We start from the raw sequence: 23,063 nt of genomic DNA, 5'->3' as shown, positions 1-23,063 counted from the left end.
AACTCCTCATCCATAAGTGATGCTTTGGAATTACAACTTGTGTTTATTTGGTAATTTCTTTCATACAGAAAATTTGTATTTTTCTAGTCATTTCTAGTATGTGCCATTCTCTACAGAAAAATTAGATTCCACATGGTCATTCAATTCGTGTCCTTCCATTCTTCTCACTTTTCCTTAACAGTCCTGTGATACATATTAAAAAGAATCCTAACCACTAAACATTTTCAGAAAAACATTTAGAAAAAAACATTCTGGAAACATTTTGTGCACAAATGTGTACAACTTACCCAGAGACCAATCTAACATGTTGTCAGGGGAGAGTTGCCYTGCTTGGATTTTAGGTTAGAGCTCATCTCCTTGACATACAATTAATCTTTGTAATCATACACATATGTGTAGGTTATGTATCAAATTACACCAAATATACCAAGAATTTAACCACGTTCATCACGGTCTGTCTATGTTGCAGAGGTTCTGAAAAGCACTTCTGAAACTTGTCTTTTCACGTTAGTCACACTTGCTTCAACTCTGTAATTCTGTGGTTGCCTGATGTCGCATATTTGTCATATTCCATAAATATCGCTGTATTTGCGAAACCTTCCTGCGACTGCCTCTTGTTCTGCAGTCAGGCTTGCCTGCAAGCCAGGGTAAATTAACTGTATCTCAGAGTATTCCTGCTTTGTAGCTCTAGAACAGCAGGGGTTTAAGAAGAGACAAAAGCTGGAAATCAGCTTTCAGCCAGGTTCAGGGGCAACAGAATTTTACTATGATAAATGAGCCCGTCTGCAGAGCAGTGTAAGCTGAGGCCTGGCTAGATAAGGGACCAAAATAGGTTATCGCCTCAATTCACAGTGAGATGTGCTCCTGTGCAGGCAGGAGTGTAAAGCTTCTGGCTCTTACTCTGCACTACTTTGTGTAGGCCAGAGAACGGGTATCTCYTCAAAAGCAGAGGAGGAGATAAAGAATTTGTTTGGCTTCCTTTTACATGTACATTATAGTTTAATTCATTTTTTTGGAAGATAAAGGAATATAAACTAAATAATGAAATAAAGATGAGGGGTCTGATTTTTCTTCCTGTTGGTTTCCTGTTTTCAGACAATGCAAAGTACTGTTCCTGGCCTCACGCTTTGAGAGCTGTAAGAGACAAAAACATACTTTTATTTAGGGGACTGGTTAGAGTATATTACATACAACAGGCAGTGACCTCATGATCAGCCTACACCATTAATCAATATTTTAGATTCAGTGTTACAACAGCTATGGTTGCTGTGGATCACTAGAGTGCAGTGAACAGTTGGACCTAGTCCAAAACATTTCTTTTTCTCTCCATCAGGTCTGTTGTAGGCCACTAATGGCTCATCTGGGGACACTGCTGTGTACAGTTCACAGTCCAAGCATAAGCATCTTGCATAAAGGCAAACTGTAATTCGCCTCACTGCGCATTTTTTATTAAAAAAAGAGGCTAGAGGCTGATCATATTAGATCGTTTCAGCAACTGGCTTTTCACAGAGCAAAATGACTTTTTTCTTTTATGCAGTTTATTGCATTTGGACCTTCCGTAATTAGCTATAAATCCCTTGATATAATCGATCCGGTCTCTAGTACCAGGAAGCTCTAGCCCACGTTCAACCATGTGCAGAGTTTCAGCTGGGAAAAAGCAGAGTGCTCCTGACTTGGGCCATGCTTTGCCTGAGTGGTAGCAATTGTATTTAAAGCCTTTGATCGTTCCCTTATTTTATAAGATGTGTATATTAAGYAGAATTTAATAAATCATAATGCAAACTGAACGTTGCAGTGACGTTATGTATTCTGGGTGAAGAGAACAAAATGCACTGGTGTGTTCTTTGATATGTAGCAGGAGCTGCAGTATGAGCTAGTACAAAACCGAATAACTGGGGCTTTTTTCAATTTTCAATGCCTGGATTAAATGTGCAGCTCATGTTTTAATACATGCCTACTTGTGACGATCGATGGGTGGCCTTTAAGACACTGTTGAAGTGCTATTGCTGATACTACAAAGCAGCTAACTCGGTGGTGTTTTTCTTCCTATGCAGAAGCTTCACTATGAGGCGGGGTGGATGGAGGAAACGGGCAGGCGATGGCGATGGCTGGGGAATATTGGTATGTGCAAAACAAGTGGCTTTTTTGAAAGAGRTACATGGCAATGTGGGTTGAAAAGGAGTTGCAAAACCAAGGACAAACATAGGTCTGTTAAAAAATAATTTTTATAATTAACAAGTTTTGAAGGGTTGGTTCACAGCCATCCACTAATTTGCAGTATTAATATGTGCAGTCCCCTAAATAGCTTTAAACAACTGCTTAAAAATGAAATTAAATAACCTTGAAACTATTTGTAGCTGTCTCAAGAAATTTTTATGTAGTTAGACAAAAAAAACACCCAAGGAACCAAATTTACATACATATTTCTGATAYTGCTGTGTCACATCTATGTATAAGATCGGAAGAAACCTGGAGCTTGATGAATGTTCTTTGCRTTGTTTTGGGCCCAGTGAAACACTTGATTTATGATCTAAATTTACATCTGTGTTCATTTTGTTAGTGACTTATATAGTAAGAAAAAAGAAAAACAAATCCTAGTAACGGGATGAAAAAAAATTGGCAGCAAGACACAACTGTAGGTAAGCTTTTAGGGCAGCAGGTCTCCTGTTGTGCCTTTGGAAAAATAGGATTTGTCTTTTGCATGTCAACCAAAATTGATGAGAAGGAATGCTGCCTCATGTTCCAGGCTTCTCGCTTCTCATCAGTTTCAGCGTATGTACATGGGAAAATAAGACGGGAGTCATGTTTCCTTTTTTTGTTTGTATTTTAACTTAAAAAACAGGGAGGGTACATGTCTGCGAAAGTTAAGAAACTGGATGATCAATTCCGGGCAGATTCCATTGTTCAGCACCAGAGGGATGGAAATTCATCAAGTATCTTTAGTGGAGTTGCCATCTACGTCAACGGCTTTACAGGTGACACTTTTGTTTTTAAGCAATTTGTTCTTTCTTGTTATAGTATCTGTTATTACCATATATGTTAAATTGTATATGTTTTCACAAATTTCTTTTTTTTTCRATATAAAATCAGATTGAGGTTTAGTATTAAATCTTGCTTTACTGTATTTATTTAAAGGAAATATCATTGGTAGAAATAGTAATTTTTTTCATCTTTCCCTGATCATATTTGAAATGAAACCTAAGAGTTTGGGATGGGGAGACAGGGGACAGTGCAGTAAGAGAAATGTTTTTGCTTCTTTTTGACTTTCCCCATATGCCTGCAAATATTTTCTGATAATAAATGTTTTCTATTCTTGAAGTTTTTTAAAAATTTCTATTTTGATTTTCAAAGCTTTTGATGTTTGCATTGGACTTGCAGTGTTTACCTTAAATTCATGTTTGGGTAGATGTGTTGGGATTTTTGCTCACAATAAATGCTCACAATAAATGCTCACAATAAATGAATGGTAGAGATAGTAACACTTTAGGAGGAGGAGGAGGARGAGGCAAGACATGGATATGCATTGCCTGTGATAGACTGACAGTACGTTTTATGAGGAGTCAGTTGTTTTAATCCGCCACATTCGTTTTCAAATTTCTGCTAAGTTCCTTAAAATAGCTTAGTCTTCCTGAAACATCCCAGAAGTTTTTTCAGGAGCCTGTGCCAGGAATGTTGCGATATTAGATATCTGATGTGTACAGCTGCCATGGCATCCTGAAGCAGTACTTGAGCACTGGGCAAAGCTGCCATATGTAAAAATGAGCAAGGTTAAGCTAGGAACATTAAGCGCTCAGTACAGGCAGATCAGTTATTTAATATAGATGGTTTCTGTGGTAGAAGTTTCATTATTTTCATATTCTGCAGGGCAGTGGGTTTTATATTGTGCTCCATAGGATGGTTGTCCACATGGCTGRAGTAGAAAAATGATCATACTTAGGAGAAAATGTACTATTTTCCATTAAAAGGTAAATGTAAAATCAAGTGTTAGAACAATTTTACGGTTGACAAAGGAATTCCACTGAAAGGAATTCTAACTGCATTCTCAAGAAAAATGGCTTTTCCTTCCCATTTTCAGTATCTTGTGGAGAATTTCCTGTTAAAGCCATTGCACTTGCCCTGTGTTCTAACCTAACTCTTTYGGTGCAATGTGGCACTCCTGTCAAAGGTTTTCCAAAAACTTGGATTTTTTTTTCTCTTTTTTTACTATTTGCAAGATACTCTGCTTTTTTTCACATCATTGAAAAAAAGATATAGTAAATAAGTTCTGGGGTCATTGGTGGGGGGCTAAGAAGAGGCCTTAGTTTTAAGGTACTTCTATTCCTTCTAAAATTTAGAAATAGCTGAATGAGGAAGGAGTTGCCTATGCCGGAAATCCTGGTGTAGGAGTTCTATGTTTTCCCTAAGCCGTATTCAAACTAATACATTTTTTGTTGCTTTTGGGTGTCAGCTGCTCTCCCGCAGTATAATCAGAAGTGATTTAATCCAGTACTTGTTTTTGTGTTAAGTTTTGGCAATTTTTTTTTAAGTAGTTTACCACAAAATCCACTGAGGTTTTTGTTTGKTTGGTTTTTCCTTCCCTCCATACGTGTTTCAGGAAGATCCTCTATAGCTGATAAAATGCTTACATTTAGCGTGAGTCTTCCTGGAAACGCTGTTTTCTACAGTTCTGCAGAAATGCMTATCTGGTTTGGTCTTTGAATAACTTGGGAGGAGAAAAACAATACTTTGTGCTCTTTCAGATTGTAGCATCCAGTTTCTCAACTGTAATTGTTTTTCTTAGTGTATTCGATGATACAGAGCAGGAATATTTCTGTTCTTAATTTTATAGATCCCTCAGCTGATGAATTAAGGAGACTAATGATGTTGCATGGAGGCCAATACCATGTGTATTATTCCAGATCCAAAACAACGCACATCATTGCCACAAATCTTCCAAATGCCAAAATAAAAGAACTGAAAGGAGAGAAAGTAGTTCGACCAGAATGGATCATGGAAAGGTAAGTTAGAAAAATCTGGAAAAGCTGCTTTGTAAAACATTGTACTTTAAGTTTTTGATTTGGTTTAAAATAAATTTATCCTGCATCAGCAGAATAAAACAACACTGTCAGGCAGAATAATTTTTTTTTTAATGTTCCTTAAAGAACTTCACATCATACTGAAAGTCTCAGTCCTCATGGGTAGGGTGAACACTGGCCTGCTGATTGCCCCATTAATATCCAATCAGTGGACCAGCCTTTATCTCAGTATGTTTTGTTAACTACCAGATAATTGTTTTTTAATTAACCTCTTGCCTTTTGCTTTGTGTAAGTTCATCTCATGTAAATAAAAGAAGGTCAGTTGAAAAGCATTTTCATAAAACTGAAATTAATATGTCTAAAGTATATCATATTTTGACTTCTAATAAAACAAATGAACCAAGGAACAGAAACCTGTGAGCAGGAGAGCTAACAGATTTATTTCCAAAGAATTTATGCCTGATGGTACCTTTGCACATTAAAATATATAGGTTCAACTGAAATTGTCYTCAGGTCCTTGGAAAAGATGATAGTCAGGCTCAGAATAACAAATCTGGTTTGCAGCTATATTCCTGCATCTTGGGGGAAATAGGACAGCCTGGAACACGTTTGATGAATAACTTTCAGTGGTGTGTAGTTCCTATTCAGTCTTTTCCTAGAGGACCACCAGGAATGGGCAAGGAMCTGTTCTGCATACATACTGTATGCACAGCATGCATATAACAGCATACACGCAACAACCGTTTTCAGTTGCATCCAACTTTACTGAATTAGAGTCTTTAAGACTCAAATGTTTCATATCATGCATCTTCCTTAAGGTTACTTTTTGAATTTTAGCCAGAAAKGATGGATTCTTCCATTTGTGGGGGAGGACATTTCTTTTCTCCTTAATTTTAGAGCCTCACCTTGTGTATTTAAGTACTTAGAAAAAGGGCAGTAGATATGATTTTGTTTCACAGATATAGTTATCTTAACTGGTGTAAAGCTATATATAATTTAAACTAAGCTGGAAAAATCAGTTTGTATACATTCAGTAAAGACTTGCTAGAACTTAATATATGGAATATTCTAAAATATACCTCACTATCTCTTGAGTGCAACTGTTGTATCTCCTTGTTCTAGACAATGTTACTGTAGAGTAACTCGGGAGAACTGAGCGCAATTTATGTCAGAACGTGAATAAAGGTTAAAAAAMATATTTCTCCTTTGCTCTACACTACTGTAGAACACTTACTGCTTAAATATTCCATCACTGTGCAGTACCTGTGCATGTAGAATACCAAACAATGTTATCCTTAGCAGGTAAGTTAGTGAAAATTTGTTGAGTAGTCACGTGTCCATCRTGTTGATGCACTCTAATGGATTTTTTTTTTCTATTTTGTTAAAATTTAGCCTTAAAATGTTACTATTACAAACTGTCGAGTATGTAATGTTAGATCTTTCAGTCCTGTCATCCAAGGCTACGAAATAAAAAAAAAATTAAGCTTACCTGTGCAACTGTAATGCTTTCTGTGCACACATTTTGATCCAGTCCTTTAGTTACATGATCACATGCCATTTTGTATCACTGTCACCTCTGCATAGAGAAGGTTTGGTTCAGGTTGCAAATTGTTAACTCGGCGTCCTATACTCTTATTTACTCTGCAGCTCTCTGTGTTATTTACTGTCTGCAACTCAAATTCTTCCCTGAAGACAGAATGAATATTTTTTATTAGAAAGCTTGTTGTATTGGCACCTATCACTGTAGCATCTGACTGATTCCCTAAGATTAATGAATTTATCATAATACTTATCACAATAATAGCTTTTGTTTTAATTTATTTATTGGGAACCATCAAAGACATATTAGGGTAAAACAGTAATTTCAGTAGCTTGGAGAATGCCAAATGAAATGCTTGAAGGGAAAAAAAAATACTTTATTCCTGTCGGCATTAGACATAGCAGGATGGCAAGTCATGCATTGAAAGATTTTTTTGAAATTTTTACATGTTCTAAAATACAGACATTCTGGTATAAACCACATAGCCTGTCGTTAAGTGCAAAAAGCTCTAAAATTTTGTTGAACTAGCACCACACAGGCACGGTCCTGTAGTGATAGTAATGTCCAAATCCAATATGGCAGAGAGAGTAATGTGTGATTAGTTTAATTAAGAAACTGTTTTTCTGAATTCCTCTTTCATGTTTTGTGAGACTGAAGCAGGGATGCAAACAGCCCTCCTTGCTGTACTTTTCTTGCTTTTATATTCAGCACAAGTGTTGTTTGAAAAATGTAATGCACAATTATATAGTTGAGAAAGGATTCAAGACATTATGGTTACTCTAAGTGGTCTGAATTCTGACAAAAGCTGCTTTGAAGCTTCACTTCCAAATTTGAATGCTCTTCTCTAAGAAGTATTATTTAACATTTATAAATGTAAACTGCACTTTCAACATTTTCACAACTTTCAACTTTCATTGCACTTTCAAAGACCAAGGCTAATTAACTCCTAAATGAGCTACCTTTGGAAGATGTGGATTATTTATTTTGATTTTTAGATGAAGTGAAAGTTCTTCTTGAAGATAGTCATTACTCCAACATAAATATGAAAATATTTTTAAATAATTTGCCAAGAAAACGCCAATAATCAATTTGGTGAGTTGCACTTCATTTGCTGCTTCTGATGTGAATTCTGAGTGCAAAACATTTATAAACATTTGAATAAATAAAAACTGCCCATCTGAAATCAGTACAGCTTTTGGAACAGTTGTTATGTTACTCTAACATTAATTAATTTGGAAAAATAATGTAGACTTCAAGAAAATCGCTGTAGTTGTGTTTTGATTGGCCCCTGATGGGTGAACACTGAAGAGAATTTCTGAAGAGTAAGGRAATAATCCAGCAAGAATTTATATATATATAATATATATAAATAGTTTTTCTAGAAGTATATTTTTTGTATTAATGAGTTACCAACTAAAAGTCAGCTTTTTAGCATGTTTCTCTTCCAGTTAATTAAAAACTTGGTGTTTTTTTATTCCTGGTGCATCATCTGTCCCAGTGGAATAGCTAGGAAACTAACAACTCCTCCTCTCCACAAACAATCCTCCCTCATACCTGAATGCACTGGTACTTTGGTCGTGACAAACATCTAATTTTAGCTGGTAACTCATTAATACAACAAAAAAGTACTTCTAGAGAAACTACTTATATATGTATATTAAATCTTGCTGAATTATTTCCTAACTCTGCAGAAATTCTCTTCTGTGTTCACTCAGTTTTCAAACACTCAAGTTTGAAATTTTAGTTGATTGGATTAGTAAAATATTCCGAGTTTTGCCGCATTCCAAATAGAGGAATTAGAATTGAGTTCCATTGTCACAGAATAAATGTAGCTTGGTAAAAGTTGCACAACAGTGCACATGAGCCAGAGTGATGAAACTATCTCTRTAGTCATGAAAGCCTGTAGGATCTTTTACGCAAAGATTGCTTGAGGGGAGTCTTAGCAATATGTATGAAAACATTATAGGAGAATGTAAAAAAKAAAAGATGGARCCAGGCTCTTCTCAGAAGTACCCAGTGAACAGATAGGAGACAATGGACACAAAGGGAAATACAAGAAACTCCATTTGAACTTAAGAGGAAACTTCAGCATAAGAGTGGTTACAAGGGAAGAGGTTACCCAGCAAAGTTGTAGAGGCTCCACCTTTGGAGAGATTCAAAACCTAACTGGACAGTTTGAGCAGGGATGCTGGATTAGAAAATCTCAGATAGCCCTTCCAACCTCAGCTGTTATCTGATTTCTGTGGCTTATGTGTAAATTAGAAATATCCAATTGGGTGTTAGAAGGAATAGTTCCACTCTAATTATTAAAAATAGTGTAGTAGAAACGTTTTTCTGAAGGAGAGGTTAGATGTTTTAAGCAAGGATACTTGCTGTTGAGTGGTGAGGGCAACCTGGTGAYAAGTGACATGGAAAAAGCTGTGGTACTCCATGCTACCTTTTCTTTAATCTTCTCTGTCAAGGTCTACTTTCGTGCGTCCAAATGGCAGAGTCTGGGGACAAGTGCTGCTAAAGATACAGGAAGCTTAAATTAAGGGTTAGTTAAGCAAACTGCATACACAAGTCCATAGCAGCTGGAATATATCCAAGGGAACTGGCTAATATTAGGACGTCTAGGACATCTTTCAAGACTCATGGCAGTCAGAGTGCTGGGAGAGGGYAAATGCACCTGTCTGGAAGAAAGGCGAGAAGGAGGATCCAGGGAACGGCAGCGCAGTCGGCTTCACTGCAGCTTCTGCAGGCAGGGAGCAAATCTTTCTGAAGGCCCTGTCTGGGCACACGAGTGGCAGTAAGGTGATAGGGAAGAGCCAGCATGAATTTTTCAGAGGCAAATCATGACCGGCCTGATTCAGGGTCTTACCTGTCAGCTTATTGTAAGTGGCTTTTCTCAAGGGTTGATACTGGGTCTGATTTAGTTTCATATCTCCCTTCACAACATGGGTGTGCATGAGGAAGTGCGGCAAGCTTACAGATGACACCAAGTAAAAGTGAACACTTGATTCAGTGTTTGGRAGAAAGAGGTGCCCTTTGGAGAGATCTTGACAAACTGGAGGAATGGGGTGAGAGAAACCTCACAAAACTCATGACATTACAACTAYGGCAAATGCAGAGCCCTGCACCAGGGACAGAATAACTCCGTTCAGTAGGACAGGTAGAGGGGTGACTGGTTAAAAGGCAGCTTTGTGGAAAAAGTCTTCCAGGTCTATGTAGACAGGATGTCTGTGAATGAACCACCAGTGTGTTCTTGTGGAGATGAAGGTAAACAGCACAAACCTTGGCTAGCAGCTTGAGGGAAGTGATTCTTCCCATCCATTTGGCACTTCTGAGTCCACATCTGTGTACTGGTGTCCACAGTTGGGGCTCCCCAGTACAGGGAAGATACTGGAAACGAGAGTGAGTCTGGTGGTAAATCACCAAGATGATTAAGGGCCTGGAGGAGAGGCTGGGGGAGCTGGTTTTGTTCAGCCTGGAAGAAGGACTAAGAGGGGGCTCGATTGCTGTCTTCCCCACTACCTACATGGAGGTTACAGAGAGCCTGGAGCCAGATTTTTCTTGAGAGCATATGGCAAGAAGCAGTAGCCCCAAGTAGTAGCAAAGAAGTCTGACTCAGTGTAAGAAAGAGATTTTTCACAGTGAGGAAGGGTGAAAACTGGAAAGAGAAGTTATAGAATCTTTACCCTTGCAGTTACTCAGAATTTGACTGGACACATCCCTGAGCACCTGATTTAACTTTTAAATGATTCAACTAATTAAAGATTTAAATGATTTAACTGATTTAACTTTTAAATCAGGTGAGGAGTGCTTTGAGGAGTCATTAGATTAGAGGGACCTCCAGAGATCCTTTTCAACCGCATCTTTTTTGTGATTCTAAATTCTGTGATATAGGATGTGTGGAAGAGGGAAAGGCATTGAAAATGCATCTACAATGGGTTTTCTGTTGTTGCTGCATCTTAATAGTTTGAAAAAATCAATTAGCTGCATAATAGAGCCGATCTAGTAGCTAATATCTTAGTATGAAGAGGATCCTGAGTGTTCTGTCTGATGACCTTGGAGTTGATGTCTTGATTTTGAGATTTTACCTGTATGGTTATGCAATTTTGCATGGTAATGTGAGAAATGTTATTATCAGACATGGCAAAAGCTTAGTTGCTGCATCACTGTGTCCTCTAGGGCTGTTTCTACTCTTCTGTTCTCATAGAAACCTTACCATTACTGAGCTAACTAGTTTTTTAATTTATCTAATTGGGTAATGTGATCCCCCACTGTGTTCTGCTGTAATTGCACCAAGAGAGGTTGCAGGGGATTTGGTCCCCTGTCTGGCTCTCCTGACAAATGCTACAAACCTGAGCACACCTCCAGGAGAGAGTTCAGGTGTTGAGTTTATTGCAGACTCAACACAGCACCAAACTATTGCTGCAAAATAGTTTATTTGTCGTAGAGCTAAATTCTCTTTACGATTCTGAATCTAATTGTATCTTCAAAACTGAATGTTAGTCTTCGATATGAAAAGGATTCCTGTGTTGTAAGAAGCTTCAGTATCTCTGGCCAAGTGTTCAGTATGAGGAGTTGTACATGAGTAACAGGGGGAGAGTAAGGTGGGGAGGATATTCTCTCTACCACCGGCAACAGACATTGGGACAGAGATAGGAAGTCGTACTGTGGAATATTTTTGAGAGGATTCTGCTTCAAAAGCAATGACTTCCTGAGGGAATTAACCAGTTGCTGAAGCGTAATTGCAATTCCAGTGAGGGAGGTAAAAGAAGAAGGGAGATAGTGCAGCATTTAAGACAGAGCTGGAATTGTTAGGGTGTATGTATTTGGAAGGATTGTTTGGAAATCATTCTTCTCCTTTCTTCAGTGGATTTTTCTCACAAGAAGGGGTGATTATCCTTTTGGAATGGAAAAAGTGGGAGTTSCTCCTTAATAATGAACCACATCCTCTCTGACTTCTTCTAGTTTCTGCACAAATTTACTTGGAGCACATGTATTTGTTTATCATTTGTTCAGTTAGAATAACATGAACTATTCATGAGACTTTTTGTTTGTGTGTTATTTGCTTTGTTTTTGGAGTTAAATATATTTTTTTAACCTGTTAATTGGAGAAAACAAATGGATGTGGACAACTGAAGAACACATATGAGCTCATTGATTCCARTCAGGACATAATAAATTACTATCTAGTAAAGTCCAGTTAGTAACTGGGAGAGAATTGTGGGAGGAGGATTGTAGATAGAAGAGTCAACTCTGACCAAAATAAGTCTGTTGTATGTGGGATATTTTTCAGCTTAAATTTTTGTTTCTTTTGTTTTTAAGTAGCTTAAGTACTAACCTGTTTYTTTTTTTCTGTTTCAGCATTAAAGCTGGACGCCTTCTCTCATACATTCCCTATCAGCTTTACACCAAGCAGTCGAGTGTTCAGAAAGGTCTCAACTTCAATACCATATGCAAACCTGAAGATGCTGTGCCAGGTCCAAGCAATACAGCTAAAGAGCTCAACAGGGTGTAAGTGTTTCTAATGTCTTTCATCCCTACTGTGTTCGTGTTTATAATTGCAGAGTGTTTTTACAKTTGATTTCACCATCAGTAGAAAGAAACTCTGAGTCACTGAAATGTAAAAAAGAAAAAAAGAACATGTATAGTTGAGGATGGAATTGCAGGATCTTTACTCAGACCTTGTGTCTAGTCTTTGAACCATAATTTACTGCATACCCAACTTAGGAGTTCCACTGGATATCTGTTTGGAAATAACAGTGTTGGAAGCATTAAGGGRTTCTGACTAGACACTGAAAAATAGGTCTTTATTTTAAAAACAAAAAAGCTGGTATGGTTTGATTGCTTTTACTAATGGTGTCCAGAAGTAAATATAAATGTGTACTAGCTTTTCAGTGCTTAGCTTTTTTTTGTATAGTAACACCAAGATTTAAGTGAGACTTGAGAGGATAGATTTGCAAAAACAGATGGATTTGAAAAAATGCAAATATAACAGATTTTTTAAAGACCTTAAGAAGGGAATGGAATTGAAGACACCAGTGGAACCAGTTTCCAAAGCACCAATTATTTTTTAAAAAAGTAAATACAGTAAAAGAAACCTTGCATTTGGACAGACTGTTCTTTTTATATGTGTGTGTCTATGTCTATATGTCTTTAGATGGTTCTTGTGTCTCTTTCAGAAGCACCTGGTATCGTTTGTTATGATATATAGATGATATAAGTAGATATAAGAAGTAAATGATATAGCTACTACTGCCTTCTGTTATTATGGTACACTTGAATGAGAAGAATATTCACACTTTCAAAAATACCTCTTTATTTTTACAAATGTGAATTTTAGACTTGCCCTATCTACTGATGCTAAGTATGTACCTCTGAAGATAACCCTTTCAACCATTGTTGCTTTTAATATCATTTATAATTGTGATAATATTAACCAAATTGCTATCACAGTTAATTGGCTTTCTGGTTTTACTTGTATGCTAATAATTACTCACTTCTTTTTTGTGAGTGTATTTAAAGTGATTGCTTYGGGAGTTTGGAGGGTGGTGGGTTTTTATAGTACATGAGGAATATGCATAATTCTTAATCAGGTTTTAATTCCACTTAAGCTTTGTAGCAGAGTTGATGTTTTTAATAAAAGCTTTATCTTTACTGAATGAGACTGAATGTAAAATTGCCAGTATTCTCATAGCAGAACACTTTATTTTACCTACTTAATATACAMAAAGTAGTTAGATCTTGGGTTTTGTTGCTGAAAGTATGCTTAGTTTATAGAATTTGAACATATTTTTCCTGAGGAGAAGATAAAATGAATCCAGCATACAAATCAAAAACCTGTTCTAAATCAACAGAAAGCTTCTGTGTGTGTTTTCATCATTTTTGTTGTAGCTGGAGTTGGAAAATTACATCCGCTGATTAAAAAGACTTGTATTTGTGATGACTTGCTGAACTGTTCATGCTGTCCGCAGTGGTAGAGTTCTCTTAAAGTAATAGACTTCTGTTAATATCGGAGAGCATGGGTCAAATTAAAAGCTGTGGAAATAGTTTCCCTAATGCAGGYATTATTTTGGTCGCTCCTGCACAAATTCTTGCTAGAATTCTATTAATATTGCAGCAAATCCATGAAAACGTTTTCAGCTGTACAGTCTTTTGTGACGTTGAAAGGATATAGCGCAAAACTTTGTGATAATTGCCTTGAGATGATAAAAACTAATCAAATACATCCCGATAGCAATTAACAAAATAAATACCTTAATACTTCAAATGCCTTGTAGATGTGCYTTTTTGTAAAAGAAAAGCTATTAAATTATCATATCTGTTTCAGAAATCATATTAAAAAGTGTGAGACTGAGAGTGAGATCACACCCAATGGAATAAGTAGCTGGCATGAAGAGGAAGACGAAAGTGACAGTTTTGGATTTATGGAGCTGGAGCCAGTCCTTCCTGAAAGGAAACAAAATGGGATTCAGCCTCACAAAGACAGCCCTGCCATTTTTAATGGACACACACACGTTTCTACCAGTGCCTTAAAGACACAGGATTGCTTGGCACCGTCCAGCACCAGTGTTGCCAGTAGAGTCTCTCCAGGCCCTGTGCAGGAGGAGGGGAAGACTGAGAAAGGCACYGTTGACTTCAGAGACTGCACAACGCAGCAGTTGCAGCAAAGCAACAAGAATAAAGACTTCCCGTGGAATCCACATAGGACTATGAGCAATTCCTCCTCATCTTCATCTTTGCACAGTAATACTAAACTAAATGGTGCTCACCACTCCACTGTTCAGGGGCCTTCAAGCACAAAAAGCACTTCTGGACCTGCTCCTAGCAAGGCAGCTTCCTCACCTGTGTCCAGACCTTCAGATTGTAGTTTTATTTCTGACTTTTATTCACGGTCAAGACTGCATCATATAGCAACGTGGAAGTGTGAATTGACAGAGTTTGTCAACAGCCTGCAAAGGAAAAACAGTGGTGTCTTTCCAGGAAGGGAAAAATTAAAAAAATGGAAAGCAGGCAGGTCCACATTTAAAAATGACACAGGTAGATACTTGTTTAAGAATGTTTATGTTCATAAGGTCTCTWTATATCTTTGCTCACGTGTTAACTGTCGATCTGAAACTAGTTTTCAGTGTTCACATGGCTCTCAGGCTATCTGGAATAGCTTGGTGACTTTAATGCATCTAAAACAAAAGGCTTAACTACTATTTWAAAAAAAATTGTGATTAGTGTGATATTCTGGTCTATATTCAATTTCTCCTTGCTAAAAAAAAAAAGGTCTTGCTTTACCAAGGCTTTACCAAGGTATGTGAAGTGACTGAGGAAGACAGTATTGTTACCTGTCTAAATGTAATTGCCATGTGAAAATCTTAAGAAAGGAAACGAAAAAAAAAAAAGCAAACTTGCAGCTTATAGTTCAGTGTGAAAAATTAAAAGACAAATAGCATTTGGAAATGAGCTAAAATCAAGGTGATATTTTTGTTAGTAAGGCTGTCATATTCCTCTGGATGTGTTTAATGGGGAACAGTGTCATACAAGTCGTGTGAACTTGGTTTATGGCAGAAGAGAAACGGTTTGTGTCATTTCATTGTCCATCAAGGGCCAAAATGAAAGTATATGTGTAATTTGAGAGCCTTAGTACTGTAAGTATACAGTAAATATTCTTCATCTTAATTTTTTTATTTGAATATACAGTATTATTCAATTAAAAGGCTGACTATGTGATCAGAGGGATTCTGACTCTGTTATGCTGTAAAACTAATCACTTATGATGGTTTGGAAATAAGCTCACAAAGACAAATTATCCTAAAAGTTTACTACTCTAAGAAATAGCTGCTTTTGTGTTTTTGCTGGCACACTGCAGTTTTAAAGCATGTTGGCTTATAAACTACCATCAAAATATGGTATAAACTAATGTATTGTACTTTTCCTTCAATTTGACTTAGCGAATTCTTGTAGTTAATTACTGTCTTTCATTTGTCAAGGAACAGCTTCTTAAGCACTGTCTTAGCTGCTTGGTTTATGAATGTCTTTTTTAATAGTCATTTAAATGCAGATGGTAAATTACTAAAATTTTTTTAAAGTACATATTTCTCATCATTCAGCAGTTAGCACAATAGTCAAGCAGAGCAAATAATAGGTATATTAAAGTATTTTCTCACTCTCATACTGCCTCTCATCGTTAGGCATTATTCAGATTAAGGTTTTACCTCAGCTGTATCCTCCCCTGGCAGGTCAGCAACATAGACACAGAAACTTGAATTTCTAGCGTGCAAATGCACAGAAGAATTACCAGAACTTTAGCATTATCGTTTTTGCAATCTGTAGGAATCTTGCTCCTCTTTGCTGGATGTTTGCATCAGTGTCCATACATCAGTTGGCAAAATCCAAATGCATAGAAGMTTCAAGTACATTCAGTGTGTTCTGTGAAAAGGGAGAGTCGACTTTCAGTGCAGCTGAACATTATCTTTTAGAACAGTGTGTTCTGATCCACGAACAAAAATCATGAAGCTCTCTCACGGATTCATTGTTAGCAGTGAAACGAAAATTGGTTAAGATCCAGTTCCCAATATATGCAATAATGTACTTGGGGTGGAGGGAGCTTGTTATAGTAAGAAAGTGTTAATTATGAGAAAAAATAGAAACTTAACTGTGATGCCTTGTTTAGACTGCTCAGTTACTGTTTTTGTTTTGTGGGGGTTTTGTCTGTTTTTTTTCGTAGCTTTTGCACTGAGAATTAAGGGAATGGTGATACCAACTTGGTGAGAAGAGATAAAAATCTTTGTAACTTAGTGTGGTAAAAACTTCATGATAGTCCTTGATGGCTGCTGTGCGTAGTACTGGGTTCAAGTTTTCTGTTGGTGTATCTTCATACTAGGTAATGTGTCTGTTTCGAGCTTGGCCAAGCCACCGAGCTGTATAATGCACGTGGATATGGATTGCTTCTTTGTGTCTGTAGCTATCCGAAATAGACCAGATCTCAAAGGTCAGTATCCAGTTTTCAGTGTCGCTTTACTGGTTTGAGGCTTTCTCTGCATACTAAACCAAAACCAAACAAAAATCCTACGTACTTAATGGATTGGACTTTGCATGTCAGTCTTGGCATCTTTTTGTAACAGCAGGACCACACAACTTTCCTATTCTTCTTTACTGTCTCACAGTCCAAAAGCATGTGGAAGAAAGAACTGGAATTCTCTTTGCTGTCTTCATTTTGGTGTCCGAAGTAACAGCAGAGAAGTCAAATTCAGAGCAGTCATTCCGTGTGACACTGCACCTACCTCACTGAGGCTTAAATCTACCACATTAGAAATTGGAATTCAAATTATAGCTGTACCGAAAGTGATTTGTGGTCACTGTGTTAAAAAAAAAAAAAAAAAAAAAAAAAAAAAAAAGTGTTATCTGGATGATGGTCAATGCAGTTGGCTCCAGTTAAAACACCAGTTCTGCTATGTAGATGCTGAATTTTGATGTTGATGTCTGAAGACTTGCTRYAATGTTCTGAGAAAGACTCAAAACTATGTATTCTTCATATACATTTCTTACATACAGTATGTATCTTAAAAACTGTATTTCCTGCCAAATTTTAAATTCCAGGATGGCAAGATAGAGAACCGAAGACTTATGTGTGAATATTTTTTCTTTTCTGTAAACCTGCACCAGAACTTGCAGTGCRTAGGTTAGCTTGCTGTTCAAAAGTTAGAGGAGTGTTGATACTGTTAAAAAAGCCAGAAGTTTAACTCAGGATTTGATTTTGTATAGTTAATTGAACGAGTGGAACCAAATGTGTTGATATGCGTAAGTTTTTTTAGCTTGCTTTAGCTAACAAACCTGCTAAAAATGTTTTAGAATTTGTATGCTAATGAATTATTAGGGCACTGGTGAAGTTTCACAGCTTCCCTTTATAGTAGTTGTTCAAGACAAGCCACTATGGCTGCATTTTCACTCTTTCAAAAGTTTTCATCTCTTCTATGTCTAATTAAGTCATAACACAAAGTCACTCCCATAGCTGTTTGCTCCTGTAACGGCGCCAAAGCTTGAAGTAACTTAAAATAAAATGGACATCTTCATAATCTTTCCTTGGATGTGCTATTATTAACCTGTGGGTTCTATATGTGTTGTCATCTAATTATGTGCATTTCTTCTCCACAGGAAAACCAGTAGCTGTTACCAGCAACAGAGGTGCAGGAAAGGCACCACTGCGCCCTGGAGCCAACCCTCAGCTTGAACAGCAATATTATCAGAATAAACTATTGAATGGCAAAGCAGGTACTAAAAACTGATTTCTTTTTCTTTGATTAAGAACTTTAAAGAAAGGGAAAGTTACTAATAAGATATGTAGTGGATAAACTCTTTTTTAGTTGAGAAAAGAAATGTTTTTGGATAACGCAGTGCTTGGTGACTTTAGTGATCTGCCGTTGCGACCTTTTGAAAGTTGTCCTTGCTCTGGGGGTATAGTATCTTAGAGTAATTTAGGTTTTATTCACTTTTTTTTATTGAGGGTGAGTATAATTAAGTGTGGGGGTGGTTTTTTTTGGTTTTGTTTTAGTAGAAAATATAGATTGTCTGAGCACTTAGTTCTCAGTATTACAGAAGTATATTACAGAAAAGCAGGTGCAAAATATATTTTGAAAAGCTACTGATATCTTTTATGAATAGAAAGTACAAATGACAGCATATAGCCAGTAAGGCATTGATWGGTTGCAGTTGATTTTTAATTGCATTTATATACCTGTGTACAGTGACTTAATTTGGGAGGTACTTAAAACATTTTGGTTATTTGAAGAGTCTGGCAACTTCTGTGAATTCTGACTTTCCAGTAGTTTCTTTCTTGGAAAGCAAGGCATCTTKTGTAGTTGGAGAATTCTTTACTTTCCTACAGTCATTTGGAGCCTCCTTACTGTTTCTGTATTCTCAAGTAGCAATGTACTAGTGTATAGAATAGCAGTATACTGGTATAAAGAAAATATTAATATTATTGTCTGGTTTTCTGATGGTTACCAGGTGTGAACTGCGTTTAGCATGGGAGCATAGAATTACTAAACATAAATGGTAACTTTGCTTCTCCTTGAAGTTTAAATGAAGGTGTTTTTTATTGCCACTATTTGATTTTAGTTTAGATTGGAAGTTGCCTCTCCTTTGACCAATGTACACACTTCTTACTGGACTTGTAGCAGATACTGTTGTTCTAGTTTACTCTGAAATGCTAATACTGTTTAAAAAGGGGGTAGGGAAATAGGTAGATTTTCAAAGACACTTGGAAACAAGGTATTACAGTAAGTGATGCCTTTTAGTCTCTTTGCTGTAGTTTAAGTACTCGTTTGCACTGCAGTAGAATATATGTTTGTGGAACCTGCTGGCCTTTAATTTTGGGAGGACATGGTTGACTTTCTTGTAAGTCAGAAACTTTCCAGACTTAGTTTCTGCTGTGTTTGTAATGTCTTTTGTAAGCGTGTTACAAAGATAGCTGTGGTTTTACAGGCTTAGATTTTCCATAGTACAGTTTATGTATGAACCATTTATTGGTAGCTCAGTTTTAAACAGTGACATTTACTAATAACTTTTATTAGAACATATCATTGAATAACCATGTGACACAGCAAAGTGAGGGAGTTAAAATTAAGGAAGCCTAGCTGATATAAATTAGTATGTTCTCTGTATTGCCTCAATCCAACAGCTTCTCTTTTGCTATATGTATTGCTTAGAGGTACAATAGGTTTCGGCCTTGTGATGTAGCAACTCAGGTTCTTATTTCAGCAGCTTCTCCGGGATGTCTCCACTGTCATTTATTCTAACCTCAGCATCCAGTCCCCACTGGCTTGCAGGCAGGCAGGCAGCTAGCTCGTCTTTCTTGGAATTTAGTCTGATTGTATAGCYTGTTGTTTTGGCAAAAGGATTTTTTTTTTCCTCACATTGTTTTTACAGTCTCTATCTCATTAGCTGCAGATCCTTATTTTTTAGTCTCTATTATTTTTTATCCCTGAGTGCAATATTTTTATCAACAAAGTAGCCTGCTGTTTCTGCTTACATTCTCATAAACACATAGATTGACTTCCTTTTGGGTAAAGGAAATTAAGGTTTGTTGTAGACTTGTAAGAAAACATATAACTACATTTTTGTTTAGGCTTTTCTCACATCGTGATTAGCTTAGGAGGTGTATGTGAAACACTTCWTAGCACGTGTTTAACTGTGTCTTGCCACAGGTAAATATGGTCTGGCAGGTCCATRTAACACATTGAAAACTGATCTTTTTTTCTAATATTAAAAATAAAGAATCGTATTGTGAGTGAATGACATAAAAAGGTGGCTGAGTCCAACTTTGAACATATGCATATTTTTACCTCCATGTTTCAACATGGAATCTATTTTTTTGATGCTTTGTGCTTTCCAGGCTATTCTCTTTGACCTTGCCTTTTGCAGGCCTTGCTTTTTAGAAAAAAAAAAAAGCTACAAATTAAAAAAAAAAAAAAAAACAACCCTGAAACCTATGAATCAGTTTGACTGCATACTGAATTCTGCTGCTTCAGCTACTTTTTTTGCAGATTACTTCTTCAGTGATACTAGTTCCTACCTTTTGATCTGCATTGCTGATTGAGTATCTAGTCTCAATAGACTCTTGCATCCTCTATGAAATACTTTCTTTTTCTTGTTTGAATTCATCCAAATATGTAACTTCCAAATTTAAAAATTTGCTATCATTCTGTCCCTAGATCTCCAAASTGGACATAGGCTTTCTGGGTAGTAGGGATTACCTCTCTACATAGATACCATCTTTTGACACTCATGTCCTAAAGATAAAGGATTAACATGTGTTAATCAGAATTCATATTTTGAGGTCTCTCTTTCGTGGCCAGGATGCCCAAGATGTGAATATTTTTTAGGCTTCCTTTCCCTCAACCCTAGTATCTCCTATTTTTCATTCTGAAGAGCAGCASTTTTTAACCATCATATTAGTCACAGATTTATTCTCAGCGATTTCTTTTTCACAGACTTGGGTCCTGGCCTCTGATTTCTCCATCCGTTGCTCCACATTCACCATGTGCCTGTCTAGTTTCCCAGCTTTTGATGAGAGGTTCTCTACCTTGCCTTCCATTGAGGACAATGTGTTCTGCATTGCCCTGCATTTCCCATGAAGTGACTCCATCAGTCCGCTCTGCTGCGATGTGGAGAAGCTCGCCGAGCCCAATGAAGATAGTCAAGATGGCAGCATCACCTCAGGCCAGGGCGCAGGAAGGCACGGACTAAAGGAATTGTTCTTGACACTCTTGTCTTTATTTGGGGCGTAATTTTGCTCTAATTTGCAGCTGCACACATCTTAGGTAACTTACTGAGCTCTTCATACGTAAATACATTTACAATTTTAAAAGATACTTGAAGTTAGCAGGAAGTCTGAACAAAAGCAGATTTTCATGTGAGCCAAGTTCTGGCCCTGCTGTCTCCACTCACTCGCCACATCTGATAACTACTTGTATGTGCACCTAGCACCCTGTTTTCTCTCAGTTGAGCTGTCAGTGTGAAACTTGTTGGTATTATGATGTATGATTAGGTATTGTGGCACTTTGGCATAAACTTTGTATATSACAAAGGTGCATAGAATTAAATGGACTACGGTAATGAGAAAGAACTATAGCATGTGTATTGGACTTGATTTTGAGTAAATAAGCAGCTCTCTGTCTTTATGATAGCTTTTTGTTTTGATTCTGATTGGAAATTTGGGAAGGAATAGCAATGTTCGCATCGATATGTGCTTTCAGACTAACCTGTAACTTTGGGCCTAGACATCCTCTCTCATGATCTGCACCTACATTAAACCCCTAAATAGAAAGGAAGAGAACTTCTTTACTTGACCACACAGTATTGTGTGTCCTGAGTTTCTGTCCTAGTATCAAGTATGCAGTTGGCCTCAGAGTATGCTGTAGAGCTTACAGAATTAGGAAAGGCCTGTCTCTTGTCTTAAAAGTCTGGGATTACAGTCTTTATAGTTGTAGCCCTTTGATCCRAGAGAAATTTGTGGTGGTTTTTGGGAGAAGTTGCATACATGAATTATTAGAAAGTAATAATGGAGATTTTGTCAGTGAATTTAGTTAGTTAAGAGTATTAAATGTCAGTTAAGAGTATTAAATAATATACATAAGTTTCTAGTTAGTTTTAATAGTTTTTTTTAAAGCTACTTTGTAAATATCTTTGCTACTTTATTTGGCTCATTAAAGGTCATTTTGGGGTATATAGCTTGAAAAAATGTTTAGAAATAGTTTTGAATAGGAGKCTTTAAGTATGAGAAGCAGTGTAATTTTATTTAGAATTTAATTGCTCTGCCTTAGTGGTAATTGTGTTTTTTTTTAAAAAAAAAAAAAGGAATATAGCTTTATTTCTTTTTTAAATATATCTTTTTGTTCAGGGAAGCAACTGGTAATTTCTCAGAGTTATGCATTTTGTTTATAGGCGGTAACTGTGTTTGATGATATCAAGAGTTTGTCTAATCATTGTTATCCTCATTAAAGATAGCTGAAATCTCTCATAGTTCTGTAATAATAGTGTAGGTAACCATCTGTAAGTTATTCTCTAAAATAGGAAATTAGGAAAGGAACTTCACTGTAGCAGACTATTGATCACAGTAATATCTGCAGACCTATCTGTAGAGAGAGATTACTTGGGGCTTGGGGGAAACGTGTCTSTCCTTTTCGTTTGGTTTGGTTTCTTGACTGTGGTATGAATGAATTTCATACTAAGAATGAAGAATGAATGAAGAATGAACAGGTGAAGAAGCTGTATAGAAATTGTTTCAAGAATACTCCATCATTTTTGTTTCATTCATATTCATTTTGCTGAACTTGTAAGAAAATAATGTTAAAACAAATGYAACTATTATTTTCCAAGCAGAAATTAGAGTTCCTGATAAGCCGGACTCATCAGTCTGGGAGCATCCAGATTCCACAGAAATGAACGGAGCTGATACGGATCTCACTATTCTGTCCATGGCTGAAATTGCCTCTTGTAGTTACGAAGCCAGGTGAGTAMAAGTTACCCACAAGGTGGCTGAAAAGTCTCATACAGACAAGTGTAAAGTGACTGTAAATAGCAATTGTCAGATCATGTATTGTTTATTTATTTTCAGAAATTATTTTGTATGTCAGTTATTATGTCCTTCCCTGTACATGCAGCTGCTTTTTGAACATTGTTACAGCTCTCAGCCTAACCTGCATGTTAACTGAAACAAAACCGATTAAGGAGAGCTTTGTGCTGTTCACAATGATAAGTTTGATTTCAAAATGTAATCTTCATTTCTTTATATTAACACTGACTTCCCTTGTGAAGTTGAGACCATTGTGTTACTGAAGGTTTCAGTTAAAATGAGACAAGGATCTCGCTGATCACATTGAATATTGCAGTTAGTATAGCTTTTAACTTTCAGAATTTGAAATATCTTGYTATATAACCATAGTGCTGAAAATGTGGTCTGCTACACTCATGGAAAAATACTTCAGCAATTACTATTTCACTGTAACTTTTTAACTATACCAGAGTAG

At 36.7% G+C, this 23,063-nt stretch overlaps 1 protein-coding gene across 2 annotated transcripts in view; it reads left to right on the top strand.

Moving 5' to 3' along the window:
• Window positions 1–2,064: 2,064 nt before the first annotated feature.
• REV1 (REV1, DNA directed polymerase) overlaps window positions 2,065–23,063 on the top strand; it is a 43,708-nt gene continuing 22,709 nt past the window's right edge. Inside the window, exons 1-8 of one of the 2 annotated variants that reach the window (XM_026035638.1) lie at window positions 2,065–2,121; window positions 2,843–2,975; window positions 4,829–4,997; window positions 11,908–12,057; window positions 13,874–14,583; window positions 16,418–16,525; window positions 17,689–17,805; window positions 22,417–22,546. In XM_026035638.1, coding sequence (XP_025891423.1) covers window positions 2,065–2,121; window positions 2,843–2,975; window positions 4,829–4,997; window positions 11,908–12,057; window positions 13,874–14,583; window positions 16,418–16,525; window positions 17,689–17,805; window positions 22,417–22,546 — 1,574 coding nt within the window. Of the gene's footprint in view, window positions 2,122–2,842; window positions 2,976–4,828; window positions 4,998–11,907; window positions 12,058–13,873; window positions 14,584–16,417; window positions 16,526–17,688; window positions 17,806–22,413; window positions 22,547–23,063 lie in introns of both variants that reach the window. The other variant, XM_026035636.1, reaches the window with a different exon arrangement.

The sequence above is a fragment of the Nothoprocta perdicaria genome, unplaced genomic scaffold (genome assembly GCF_003342845.1).
Source record: "Nothoprocta perdicaria isolate Ctin4 unplaced genomic scaffold, notPer1 scaffold_163, whole genome shotgun sequence".
In the NCBI taxonomy this organism is placed as follows: domain Eukaryota; kingdom Metazoa; phylum Chordata; class Aves; order Tinamiformes; family Tinamidae; genus Nothoprocta; species Nothoprocta perdicaria.
The sequence above is the reverse complement of the archived record's forward strand: the minus strand, read 5'-3'. Positions and strand labels throughout refer to the sequence as shown.